The sequence below is a fragment of the Podarcis gaigeae genome (genome assembly GCF_964106915.1).
Source record: "Podarcis gaigeae genome assembly, chromosome: 13".
NCBI classification, from domain to species: Eukaryota; Metazoa; Chordata; class Lepidosauria; order Squamata; family Lacertidae; genus Podarcis; species Podarcis gaigeae.
In genome coordinates this window covers 13,037,263-13,050,759 of record NC_139689.1, presented here as the reverse complement: position 1 = coordinate 13,050,759, position 13,497 = coordinate 13,037,263, and the positions used below count along the sequence as shown (strand labels likewise).

The window sequence follows — 13,497 nt, the reverse complement described above, 5'->3', positions numbered from 1 at the left end:
CAGGTTAAGAAGAGTTTCAGGTTAAGAATGGACCTTTGGAACGAATTAAGTACTTAACCCAAGGTACCACTGTAATTCTGTTGGATCTGGAATCTGTTGGATAGAATCAAAGAACCGTAGAATTTGTGGGGTGGTTTACTTTAGCAGAGTTAAACAATCCCCTTTATAAGTTTATGCAGCGATCAGCTTGTTGCTGACTCCTCCGAGTTCTACTAATAAAGTTGCCTTCCTGGTTTAAAATCCCTTTGAATCCCTCTTAAAGAATACACATACGAATCTGATTCATGTTAATATAAAACTATTTTACTCACAGATTCATTCAGGTTTACAGAACTGTACCTGAAGGCAGGCTTAGGTTACATAACAAGCAAATAAAACTATACCAGAGGGAAGTTGGTCCTGAGGTGACTGCAACTGAGCAGTTATCTTTCAAAACTGCCAGCAACCGACAAACTGGTTGTCACAGCAACCGGTTAGAACATGGAGGCTGTTAGTCCTCTGTCAGAATGTTGCACTTGACTTCACCTTTACATCCCACATACCCCTTCTCAGACAGTACAACATTAACAAAAGTAAACAACTTTAATCAGCCACCCAGAGTCCCAGCTTTACACGTAGATTCTGGAAACTTTCTTTTGGCAGGGGCTTTGTCAGGCTGTCAGCAGTCATCTCTTTGGTGCTTCCATAAGATAGTTCCATAAGTCCACTCTGAATCATTTCATGAATGTAGTGGTACTTCACCCCAATATGCTTAGTTCTTGGTGGAACTTCTCACTCACAGATAGCTTCAGGCAACTTTGATTATCCTCTAGCAGCTTAACAGGGACCTTGCTCACCAACCCAAAGTCCATAATGAGTTGATCCAGCCAGGCAACCTCTCTGCATGCTTCTGTAGCTGCAACATACCTTCCCACAGAATTGTAGTATTTGAAGGGATCTTGAATTTCAGCAAGTCCAACCCTCTGCAATGAAGGAATCTCAGCTTGATCATACATGACAGATGGCCACCTAATATCTGCTTAGATTCTGTAGAAAAGCAAAGTGACCAGAGTTTGTAACACCAGTGGTACTTGATTAAAAATCTAAAAGTGCTCATAGGCCTCAGAAGTCAGGCCTCCTGACAAGATGAACATCTTCATTTTATTGTTTGGGGGCTAGAGAACCCCCAGTTTACTAATGCTTCCACAGCTTTCTCCTGTGGTCCTTGGTGCCCTGATTGATTTTATATACTTGAGTTCATTGCAACCAAATTCCAAGGTTGTGTTGTCTCCCTTCTGCTGGGAAGTGAGTGTCTTTGTTCCCACAGCTTAATGAAAATAATGAAAATGCAGTTTCATGTCAAACCACAAAACCGGCTTTCCGCTTGACACAAATGGTGTGTAGCTTGGTAAATAACTTCCGCAGATATGATCAAAATATGCTTTGCTGTGCCAAACCCAATAGGCGTTTTTGTGAGATGATGATTATTTGTTGCCTTTGTATGTATTTATATATATATATATATGTTTTTTTTACCCCCCTCCCATGCATCACAACCCATATCAATCAATCAAAGAGAGTTTTAACTAACTGCTATAACAATTTCCTTACCATTTGACAAACTGCAAATCCCAACATGCAGCATACAACAATTACACAACACAAGATGTCAAGGGTTTAACACAAGGGAGTCAGAGTTCAAAAGTATCATCTGCTAACTCATCCCCAGCTAAACTTCCGTTAGACCTCTGAATCTCCAGCACAACTTGTTGCGATATTGTTTATCTCTCCCTTTGTTATCTTTCTTGCGACCATATGGATGCACAGCTGGATCACAGTGCCATATCAGCATTGACACTACATACACAAACACACACACACACACAACCCCCCCTTTTTTTGCTGTTTTGTAACAATGCATGTTTGCTGAATTGGTTCCTGTTCTGGAGATAATCACAAAGAAGATGAGGGTAGTTTGTTTTTTTTGTTTATCTCCTATCGTTTACACTTCGTTTTTTCTTTGGGCCACGCTATACAAACCTGTCAATTCAACTCTGCACAAACTGCCATTGATAGGGTTCCCATAAGTCTCTGAGCCAGTCCTTACCCCTGTATGAAATATCTCATGCTCTCCAACCCAGTGCTGGCGATGTCTGAGGAGTGCCTCACTCGGCATCAATTTGTCCTGTGAACGGCACGAATTGGAGTGGGCCTTGCCGCCTCACTCTTGATACAGCCAATTGGGATGGCTGCCAATGGAGACAGTTCTGGAAGGGGAGGAAGCCAACAGCTGTTAGTTCCAGCCAGTCCAATAGCTTTGTTGTCTGAAGGCCGAGGACTTACTTCTTTCTCCAAGTTGGAGGAAGCCAGGTGGAATGTCAATCAACTTTTCTTGTTGTCTGAATTTGTATGGTCTGTTTTTAAAAAAACTGTATTAAAGACTATACTAAGAAGCTCCTTTCCTCTCAGTAATTATGGTTGGCATCTTTAATTTTGCATTCACCTATTGACACATGCTTTTCTTTTCTCTTCCGGGTGGTCCCTGCAGGACACTGAGCGGAGCTACACCCACCTGGGGACGATGGTGGAATTTGCCATGGCTCTGGCGGCCAAGCTAGACATGATCAACAAACACTCTTTCAACAGTTTCAAGCTTCGTGTGGGTGAGTGAGACAAGCGGGAGCTGAGGAGACTCCTCTTCAAATACCACCTCAGTCAGAGGCGCCAACTTGTGAGGGAGGTTGGAGCAAGGGCAACATCGTGTGTAGCATTGCAGCTGATGTCACATGAATGACATCATGACGTCGTGTCAGGACATTGGAGGAGCCAGGGGGCAGAGCCGAGCATGGTAGCAGTATGCCTTCAATGGCCGGAAGTGGCTCCTCTTTCGCCTCCTTCTGCCACCTCCACCGGCCATGGGCTGCTTTCCCCTCCTTCCCCTCTGTGGCAGGAGGAGAAGGAGTTGGCCACTGATGCCCTGCTACACACAGCTCTGCACTTGGCCCTGATTTTTTTTAACGTGGGGGGCCTGACCCCCCTAAATTTTTTTTGCCCCCCCAAAGGGTTGGACCCCAGGAATTTGCACCCCTGACCCCAGCCACGAATTCAGCATGTGACAGAGACAAATTATTACGTTTGATAAAGACAAACACAGTATATATATATATATATATATATATATATATATATATATATATGCAGGTTTTGGTGTCCTCGGGTGTCTTCCCGTGTAAAAGTTGGGGTGTCTAGGCGACGTTTCGACGAGGTCTCACTCGTCATCTTCAGGCTGGTGCTTTCGGCTTCTTGTTACTGGAACAGAGCGGGATCTCAATGTTTGAGTTCCTATAAATACTGTAGAGGGGGTGTGGTGTCTAGCCTCCAATGTTCTGGGCAGAGAGGAAGTTCCCAGGCTAGTGTGCCTTTTCTTCTTTTGTTCCTTAATTACTTGAGAGATACCTTGAGTGATTTCTTGAGTGATATCCTGAGTACCACTTAGGTGGGTCATTAGGTGTGGATTAGTTGCTAAAGTCTTTGTGTCTTGACCTCTTGAACTTTGTGAAGAGTTTTCCTGAGAAGATGGCTGTATTGCACTTAGTTGTGCTTTGGCTTGGCTTCGTGTATAGGGGCGAGCTGTGGTTTTGTGGCTTGTGTCAGCCAGATCTGTGTAGGGATTGCAGGGGGGTGCAGCATCCGGAGGTGCCACCATGGATTGGCTACTGGATGGTGTCAGTAATTCATCTGTGGAGAGGGTCTGGGTTTGGGTCTGGTGTGGTTGATTGGTGTTGGCGTTCTGTGTGCCTCTGGATCTGGTGTCAGTTTTTGTGGGGAGGGCTAATTTCCAGATGTCTGGCAAGCGGGATGTGTCGTCACGCTTGTTCATGTTGTGAGGGTGTTTCTCTATCTCGATGGCTTCCATGATTATTCTCTTGTGGTGATGTTCCGTGTTAAAGAGCAATTTGGAATCTGCAAAATTAATTTCGTGTCCTGTTTCTTTCATGTGTTGGAAAAGAGAGGAAGTTTTTTCTTCTTTTTTGACGGCATTCTTGTGTTCTGCGATACGTGCATTTATTCGTCTGTTTGTTTGTCCAATGTACGTGGCTGGGCAGACTTTGCAGGGTATTTCATAGATCCCTTGGTTTTCCAACTGGATTTTATCCTTGGGGTTTCTGAGGATATTGGCTATTTTTTGGTTGGTGCAAAAGGCTGTTTTGATATTGTGTTTATGGAGGATTTTGCTAATTTTATCTGTAGTGCCCTTGATATAAGGAAGGAGGGCCATGCCATTGTTTTCTTCTGTGTCTTGGTTTTTGGGGGGGTGTTTCCTTTTGGATTAGCTTCGTAATCCTGTTTTGCTGGTATCCATTGGCAATTAACACATTTGAGAGATTCTGTAACTCAGTTGTCAAGTGGTCTTTGTCAGCCAGGCGTTTGGTTCTGGAGATGAGAGTCTTGGCTACGGAGTTTATTTGTGCAGGGTGGTGGTGTGATTGTGCATGTAAGTAGCGGTTGGTGTGTGTTTTTTTCTGGTAGATAGTGTGTCCTAGGGAGCCATCAGGTTTTTTGTAGATTAGGACGTCAAGGAAGGGAAGTTGGTTGTTGGCTTCTATTTCCATAGTGAATTGTATTTTGGGGTGTAAGTTGTTGAGATGTGTGAGGAAGCTATCCAGTTTTTCCTTCCCGTGTGGCCAAATTACAAAGGTGTCGTCAACATATCTGAGCCAAAGTTTGGGTTTGTGTTCTGACTTGTCTAAAGCATTGGTTTCAAAGTGTTCCATGTACAGGTTTGCGATGACCGGTGAGAGGGGTGATCCCATAGGTGCTCCTTCTATCTGTTTGTATCTTTGTCCATTGTGGATGAAGTACGTGTTGGTTAGGCAGTGGTTGGTCAGGTCCAAGATGTATTCGGGGGGATTGTATTTGTTTTGAATAGCTGTCAAGGCTTCATTAATGGGCACTTGTGTGAAGAGAGATACAACATCGAAGCTCACAAGTAGGTCATTAGGATGTAGGTTTTGCTTCTTTATTGTTTCTATGAACTGGAAGGAGTTTGGTACGTGTGAAGAGATGGATTCTGCATAGGGCTGAAGTTGCTTGGCGAGAAATTTAGCGAGATTTTGTAGAGGTGAGCCTATGGAGCTGACTATTGGTCTGAGTGGTGTTCCTTCTTTGTGTATCTTGGGGAGGCCGTAGAGTTTGGGGCATCTGGATGATTTTTCTCTGGGGATGATTCTTAGCTGGATTTCTTCACTGATAGGAGAGGCTTTTATTTTGGATTTGGTGGTTTTTTCCAGATAGGTGGTGGGATCTGTTTTTATAGGTTTGTAGGCAGGATCTTGGAGTAGCTTTGATAGTTTTGCTTGGTAGTCCGATGTGTTCATCACCACTGTGGCATTACCTTTGTCTGCTGGGAGAATGATTATGTTGTTGTCTTTCCTCAGGTTGGTGAGTGCTTTCTGTTCTTCTTTGTGTAAATTGCTTCTGGGTGGTTTGCTGGAGCAGAGGATGTTGGTGACTTCAAGTCTGATTTTATTGGCTTCATCTGGGTTGAATTTGGTTAGGCTAGCTTCGACTCCGCATATGATGTTTTCCGTGGGGATGCGTCTCGGGGCGACTGCAAAGTTGAAACCTTTGGAGAGTAAAGCAAAATCCTCCATAAACACAATATCAAAACAGCCTTTTGCACCAACCAAAAAATAGCCAATATCCTCAGAAACCCCAAGGATAAAATCCAGTTGGAAAACCAAGGGATCTATGAAATACCCTGCAAAGTCTGCCCAGCCACGTACATTGGACAAACAAACAGACGAATAAATGCACGTATCGCAGAACACAAGAATGCCGTCAAAAAAGAAGAAAAAACTTCCTCTCTTTTCCAACACATGAAAGAAACAGGACACGAAATTAATTTTGCAGATTCCAAATTGCTCTTTAACACGGAACATCACCACAAGAGAATAATCATGGAAGCCATCGAGATAGAGAAACACCCTCACAACATGAACAAGCGTGACGACACATCCCGCTTGCCAGACATCTGGAAATTAGCCCTCCCCACAAAAACTGACACCAGATCCAGAGGCACACAGAACGCCAACACCAATCAACCACACCAGACCCAAACCCAGACCCTCTCCACAGATGAATTACTGACACCATCCAGTAGCCAATCCATGGTGGCACCTCCGGATGCTGCACCCCCCTGCAATCCCTACACAGATCTGGCTGACACAAGCCACAAAACCACAGCTCACCCCTATACACGAAGCCAAGCCAAAGCACAACTAAGTGCAATACAGCCATCTTCTCAGGAAAACTCTTCACAAAGTTCAAGAGGTCAAGACACAAAGACTTTAGCAACTAATCCACACCTAATGACCCACCTAAGTGGTACTCAGGATATCACTCAAGAAATCACTCAAGGTATCTCTCAAGTAATTAAGGAACAAAAGAAGAAAAGGCACACTAGCCTGGGAACTTCCTCTCTGCCCAGAACATTGGAGGCTAGACACCACACCCCCTCTACAGTATTTATAGGAACTCAAACATTGAGATCCCGCTCTGTTCCAGTAACAAGAAGCCGAAAGCACCAGCCTGAAGATGACGAGTGAGACCTCGTCGAAACGTCGCCTAGACACCCCAACTTTTACACGGGAAGACACCCGAGGACACCAAAACCTGCATTCCTGTACCCGTAAAAATCTACGAAAGCAAATATATATATATATATATATATATATATATATATATATGCATTTATATAGCATTTAAATGCACTTATTCTTCTCTTTGATGAGTTGTTGTTGATTTATTTATCATTCACTCTCCGGTCCCAGAACAATCTGCAACAATTTACAACCATACAATTAGGTGGCTCCTAAAAACATACACCTGCAAGCGTGGAAAGCCAGGGTAAAGAGGCATGTCTTCAGCATTCTCTGAAAGCTGTATAATGAAGGCTCCAGATGCACCGCTGTGGGGAGGGAGTTCCACATCTATGGGGCTGCCACAGAGAATGTCCTCTCCTGGGCTGCCTTGAGGATGGAGGAACTACCAATGGGGTTTCCTCTGTCAAGCTCAAAACCTAAGAGGGTCTGCAGGGAAGCAGGCGGTCTTCCAGTTATTTGGGGTCCGCATCGTTTAAGGGATTTAAACATCAACTCTAGTACTGGGGTGAGGAACATCTGGCCCCAGGCCCATTTGTCCTGCCAGGCCATTTTGACCAAGTCACACCCACTTTCCTCACACCTCTGAGGTCTGTGGCAGGTAAAGTTGTGGCTGGACCAAGAAGGGTGAATGCAGCAAAATGATTCAAAGTCCAGATTATCAGTTGACTATTGAGGCTTCAAAGTGCCAACAATAGTCAGTGGTTATAGAGAACCCTGCACAGGCAAAGGATCAGAGGATTCCCCATTGGAAACCCCCTTGTGCAACTGAGAGGGCTGCAGGAAACATTCGAAGAGCTTCCTCCAATGCTTTGAGTGCAAGCTGCTTTCTGAGAAAAGGGGAGGAGTACTAAATTTTCTCCCCCCGCCTTTCCACAGAAAGCAGTGTCCATTCAAAGCACTTCCCCCAGGGCTTAGAATGCAAGCTGTTCTTTTCTGCAGAAGGAAAAACGTTCTGCGTTTCAGAGCATTTCCCTCCCTGCTGACACTTCAAACCGATTCCTGGAACTGCTGACCAGCTGATCAGCAACGACAAGGAGCCTCTGTGAAGATATGTTCCCAGCAACAATCAGCTCTTTGGCGCATTTCTGGCAGCAGTTGCTGCGACCACCAATTGGCTGATTGGCAGCTTACAGCAACCTCCTTTGAACTGTGTCAGTCACCTGACATCATTAGGGTATCAGGTGACTGAAAGGTGGGCGGTTTGCTGGCCAGGTGCAGGTCCAGTTCCCCGATCCCCGTTCTAGCAGAAACTGGCTGTGTGCACAGCACTTACTGGCTGGTGCCTATGCTGTCACCAAGAAACCTCCCTTCCCCAACCCAGTGCTGCAAAGTAAAGTAATGAATAAACCGCTAAACGAGGGTTGGGTTTTGGGAAATTGCAGCCCTTCAGAAAATGGAAGGGAGGCATTCCATACACAATATGGAGGCTATAAACTGTTTTGAACATTACTCCACAGGCCTGGTATAACTTTACTTCAACTGGGAGCCCTCCAAATGTGTTGGACTATGACTCCCATCATCCCCGTCTTTCTAATTTGGGCTGATGGGAGTTGCGATTCAACATGTGGAGGACCGCTGCTCCCCACTTCTGTCCAAACACACACAAAGTGATCTTAAGGATTCAAGGAGGGGAGTGTGCCGGCCTCTCCTTGAGAAGATGGGGAAAGGGCAGGATTAATAGATCAAACAGTGTTTGATAGGCTGGCACACCTGCCTGTCATTTCAGTTGTGAAGGCAACGGAGGAGGCAGCAGCAGATGTGTAAAAGTAAAGGTAAAGGGACCCCTGACTGTTAAGTCCAGTCATGGCCGACTCTGGGGTTGCGGCGCTCATCTCGCTTTACTGACCGAGGGAGCCGGTGTACAGCTTCCAGGTCATGTGGCCAGCATGACTAAGCCACTTCTGGTGAATCAGAGCAGTGCACAGAAACGCCGTTTACCTTCCCGTCAGAGTGGTACCAATTTATCTACTTGCACTTTGACGTGCTTTCGAACTGCTAGGTTGGCAGGAGCAGGGACCGAGCAACAGGAGCTCACCCCGCTGCAGGGATTTGAACCGCCGATCTTCTGAGTCCTAGGCTCTGTGGTTTAACCCACAGCGCGACCCGCTCTGTGGTTTAACCCACAGCGCGACCCGCTCTGTGGTTTAACCCACAGCGCGACCCACGTCCCTTGAACATGCACTTAAATGGCCGTATAGCAAACCTCCAGGGACAGAGGCAGTATATCTGTGAATATCAGCTACTGAGGACAAAGGACGGTGGTTCCCTTCATGCTCTGGCTTCCCTTAGGTGACTTGCTGGCTTATGTAGCTTCCAGGTCATGTGGCCAGCATGACTAAGCCACTTTTGGCGAACCAGAGCAGTGCATGGAAACACCGTTTACCTTCCTGCTGGAGCGGTACCTATTTATCTCCTTGCATATTGATGTGCTTTCAAACTGCTAGGGTGGCAGGAGCTGGGACTGAGCACCGGGAGCTCACCCCATTGTGGGGATTCGAACCACCAACCTTCTGATCTGCAAACCCTAGGCTCTGTGGTTTAGACCACAGCGCCACCCGCGTCCTAGCAGATGTGTAGGGCCACACAAAAATCCAACTTATTACAATTGGCCCAGAATGACCCCCCCACCCCTTGATGAATTCCCACCAGCCCCCCCTAAAAATAATTAATTAATAATACTTGCTGACCATAGGTATGCACTCTTTAATCCACTGTATATCTGTGTCCCCAACTTCTATGATATCTTTTTTTTCAGGTATAAACCATGGACCGGTTGTGGCGGGCGTGATTGGAGCCCAGAAACCCCAATATGATATTTGGGGGAACACAGTCAATGTGGCCAGCAGGATGGAGAGCACAGGAGTGCTGGGGAAGATACAGGTAGGGCTTTTAAAACACAGCCTGCGGTTTCTTATGTGGCCCCCAGCACCACCTGAAGCTTCCCTGTGCTCCCATTCCCTCAGTGTTCCTCACTTATTAAAAAAAGAAGAAGTTTCCTCTTGCTAAGTAGTTTCTGAATGATAGTGGATTTTTGGGCCGTGGGCGGCAAGTGGTGTGAGTTACTTCCTGCTTATATGGCTTGGCATAAAATATGGTTTTCCCCCTAGCTTCCTGAGAACAAACTTGTGTAGGGCACTGAAGTCAGAAAGGAAATACATCCAGTTGCTTTTCAGAATAGTAGCTGGCTGTTGTCAGCCACGGCAGATGTAACAATAACAACAACAATTTTTTTATTTATACCCCGCCCATCTGGCTGGGTTTCCCCATCCACTCTGGGCGGCTCCCAGCAAAATATTAAAAACATGATAAAACATTAAACATTAAAAACTTCCCTAAACAGGGCTGCCTTCAGATGTCTTCTAAAAGTCAGATAGTTGTTCATTTCCTTGACATCTGGTGGGAGGGTGTTCCACAGGGCGGGCGCCACTACCGAGAAGGCCCTCTGCCTGTTTCTCTGTAACCTTAGTTCTTGCAGTGAGGGAACCGCCAGAAGGCCCTCAGCGCTGGACCTCAGTGTCCGGGCAGAATGATGGGGGCGGAGACACTCATTCAGATTTACTGAGCCAAGGCCTTTTAGGGCTTTAAAGGTCAGCACTAACACTCTGAATTGTGCTCGGAAATGTACTCACCGGGTTCTGGGAGAAGGGGAGGTCTGGAATGTTCTCCAGTGATAATGTGTCAGCCTGCTGTTCTGGCTCTGTGTCTCCCTCTTCTTCTCCCATTATCTCTCAACTCCTCTCTTCATCTATGTCTGAGCTGACCTCAAACCACTGTTGTAAATCTACACTGTCTCCCTCTTCTCTGGAAGGTTCAGGAGGAGGAGGGGGAGGCAGTCTCCACCATTCCTCCTCCGATGTCCACTCCCTGACACACACCTGTGTGGGAGAGATTTGACCCACCAGCAAATATCTGGTACCCACCCACCCCAATGAAATGAAATCTCCATATTCAAAACCAGTGTGACTTTGCATACCAGTCACTGGGAGCCAAGCAGCAGGAGAAAGGTTTGTCTATTAGTATATGCACTTTGACTGGAGAGGTGTGAGGGGGCAATCCTGTGTCATTTCATCTCAAGTAGCATATTGTCTTAAACGTACACTGGAATCATAACCTGTCATGGGTTAGGAATTATGACATCCACTAGTAAAGGACTACCAATGAACAAAAAAAAAAAAAAATGGGAGTATTTTCGTTGTGAGCATTTTTACCTAATCAACCAAGAGCAACCAAGTTTTGACCAGATTTCTGTATGTATCCCTACCAGGCCATTCTCTTTAATGGTTTCCTCCTCTCTTCTTTCCACACAGGTCACAGAAGAAACAGCCAAGGCCTTGGAGACACTGGGTTACACTTGCTCCCTTCGTGGGGTTATAAAGGTGAAAGGCAAAGGTGAACTTCGAACATACTTTGTCTGTACAGACACGACCCGGCCTGGCCCCCAAGCACCTATGCTGAGCTGAGTTTCTGGGAACGAAACTGTGACAAGCACCGGATTTTTTTGGGGGGGGGATTCCCTGGAGTCAGCTGCAGGTGCTTCTTCCAGCCACTTGGGGGGCAACAGGAGGCTTGACTCTCTAGCACTGGATTCCCCGCAAGTCTTTGTGCTCCATGCTTGGGGTTCATGGGCTCTCACAAACTATGTGTGTCATAAATGGACTGGCTGTCGGAGGAAGATTGAACCCTGGGGGCTGGGGAAAGACCTCCAAGGACGCACCCACACATGTAAAACTACTGTGAGCTGGAGAAAGTTGCCGAAGTACATTTGCCCCTTTTGAAAAAACAAACAAAACCAAAACCCTACCTCTGCAATCAATGACCAATACACCTCCATGTTTTCCTGCTGTGACAAAGACACACACCTTGCTGTTGACTCACCTAGAACTCTTTAAGGGCACCTCAAATGGCCAAGTAGGACTTTATCCCACTTCACAGAAGGAAGAAAGCAACTCTGCAATCAAGTCCCCAAACCTTATTTGAGGAACCTTCAGTCCAGCTGCTTGATCTAAACCAGTGGTCTAAGGAACACCTTCAACCCTCCTTTAGCAAGGCTGCTAAACTAAACTAAGCTCAGCTTAGCTCCCAAGCCCAAAATATGGTGTCCAGTCATTTTATGAAGGTGCTTAATCCCCACCCAGTCTGTTAAGCAGGGGCCAATCACCATGTGGCTTCTTGAAACCATAGGGTTTGGCAGGGGCTGGTTGTGGGTTGGGAGATGTCTGAACAGGCATGTCCTGTATCAGCAGTGGGGAGCTTTCATCCTAGAGGCCTAATCAGACCCACCAGACCTCTCCATTTGGCCTGAGAAGCTGTTTCAGCCAAGCTGGACATAGATGGGCAGATGTCAATGTCAGAACATTGAGCATTGCCCCCATCACTCATCTGGTTCCTTTAGGGTGTCACACAAGAAACCAATATTCCCCCAGTTTCTTTCTAGGCCAGTTTCTCTTCTGCCCTGCCCTGCCCTCTTCCTCTCCTGATTGTGGCATGTGGCTTTACCCTCCTTTTCAAGTGCAGGTGCTGCAGGGTTTGAAAGTGACGTTATGTCGGGGAACAGCTTCCCCCTTTTCATTCAAGGAATGGATTCCCACCTGTGGTCAGTTTTGATTTTGTGGGAAGGGAGAGGGAAGCATACAGTACACAGCTTAAGGCCTTAGACCTGAGACCTGGGACACAGCTGTTGCCAAATAGCTCAGAGGGGGCCCAATTCAGCTCTCCTCTCCAGTCACTTTACTAGTTAATGAGTCGACACTTCGACCATGCTTTCCGCCAAATGGGAACCCTTTATAGTATGCACCACATCTTGCACATTGCTCTAGTGTTGCACTGGAAGCAGCATGTGTGAATCAGGTGGGGGTACGTCTTGTCCACAGGCCAGATGTTGCCCTTCAGGTCTCTTCATCCAGTCCTTGGGGCTTTCCTTGGGCCACGCCCCTCTGTCCAGGCCACACCCCTCACTGGTCCTGCTCCACACCTTTGAATGCTTTTGCCAGGCTGGAATATGCCATTGAACTGTGATCAGGTCTCTTGCTTCCTAGATAGAGGAAGGAGCGATTTGGGGGATAAAGGGAATTTAGAGTGCTGTATAAGGGCAAGAGTCTCACCCATTGCTCCACTCTCTTTTGCTCCTGGCCCTGCCCACCACTGGTAGGTGCCCCTCCAATGAAGGTTACCCACAAAGGAACGTCCTCCTCAAGCTGCAAAACATCCCACGCCCCCTGTGTGAATCCTGTTCCCCAGGATCTGACCAAAACCAGAATATCTTGCAAGTCCAAAGGCATGGCTGAAAATCCTCTGTGAGGTTGCAAGCGATTGTGGACTGGACTGGAGCAATGACTCGTCAGGCCATCAGGTGCCTTTTCAAGAGATGAGCTGCTCCCTTTCTGCTTGCAAGGAGGAAGAGGTGCAAGTGGAATCAGAGCCGACCTATTTAAATTCTTGCATAAATAAACAGCGTGGTATATATTTTATTTGTAAATAACGGTGTTTCTTAAGTGTTTCTTTTGGTGACTTTGTTCTGCTCTTTTAAAAGAAAAAAGAAAACACTGACACTTTCAAAGTTCTAAACTTTTGTTCTGGTGTTAATTTTTGATCCTGCCTGCCACTATTGAATTCCCAAACAGTAGGGCTGGAGAATCCTAGAGTGCCGAGATAAGCTGAACATGCTAAGACGAATAATAGAACGAAAGTCTGCTGGAGTAGAGAAGAGCCGTAGCTAGGTGAACTTGTGCCCCTGGCAGAACAATCTAGATTGTGCCCCTTAGCCACAGACAAATTAGCTCTTCTTTCTGCCTCTCCTCTAACTCCCCCCTCCACCCATTCAATTCCTTATGCACTTCACCTTGTAATGAATTCT

The 13,497-nt window shown here is 46.4% G+C and overlaps 1 protein-coding gene and 1 long non-coding RNA gene across 5 annotated transcripts in view; one reads left to right on the top strand and one right to left on the bottom strand.

The window, feature by feature from the left end:
• The window catches only part of ADCY4 (adenylate cyclase 4), a 73,619-nt gene extending 60,411 nt beyond the window's left edge, over nucleotides 1-13,208 (top strand). For all 4 annotated transcript variants that reach the window (XM_083706577.1, XM_083706575.1, XM_083706576.1 and 1 more), the window contains exons 24-26: nucleotides 2,528-2,642; nucleotides 9,400-9,524; nucleotides 10,952-13,208. In XM_083706577.1, the coding sequence (XP_083562703.1) occupies nucleotides 2,528-2,642; nucleotides 9,400-9,524; nucleotides 10,952-11,104 (393 nt within the window). In that variant the 3' untranslated portion in view covers nucleotides 11,105-13,208. The remainder of the gene's footprint in view (nucleotides 1-2,527; nucleotides 2,643-9,399; nucleotides 9,525-10,951) is intronic.
• Nucleotides 282-1,787, bottom strand: LOC310829122. The gene is made up of 2 exons (XR_014557167.1): nucleotides 1,591-1,787; nucleotides 282-962 (listed from the first exon to the last, which is right to left on the bottom strand). It is a non-coding gene; the product is annotated as an uncharacterized lncRNA (long non-coding RNA).
• Nucleotides 13,209-13,497: the final 289 nt, after the last annotated feature.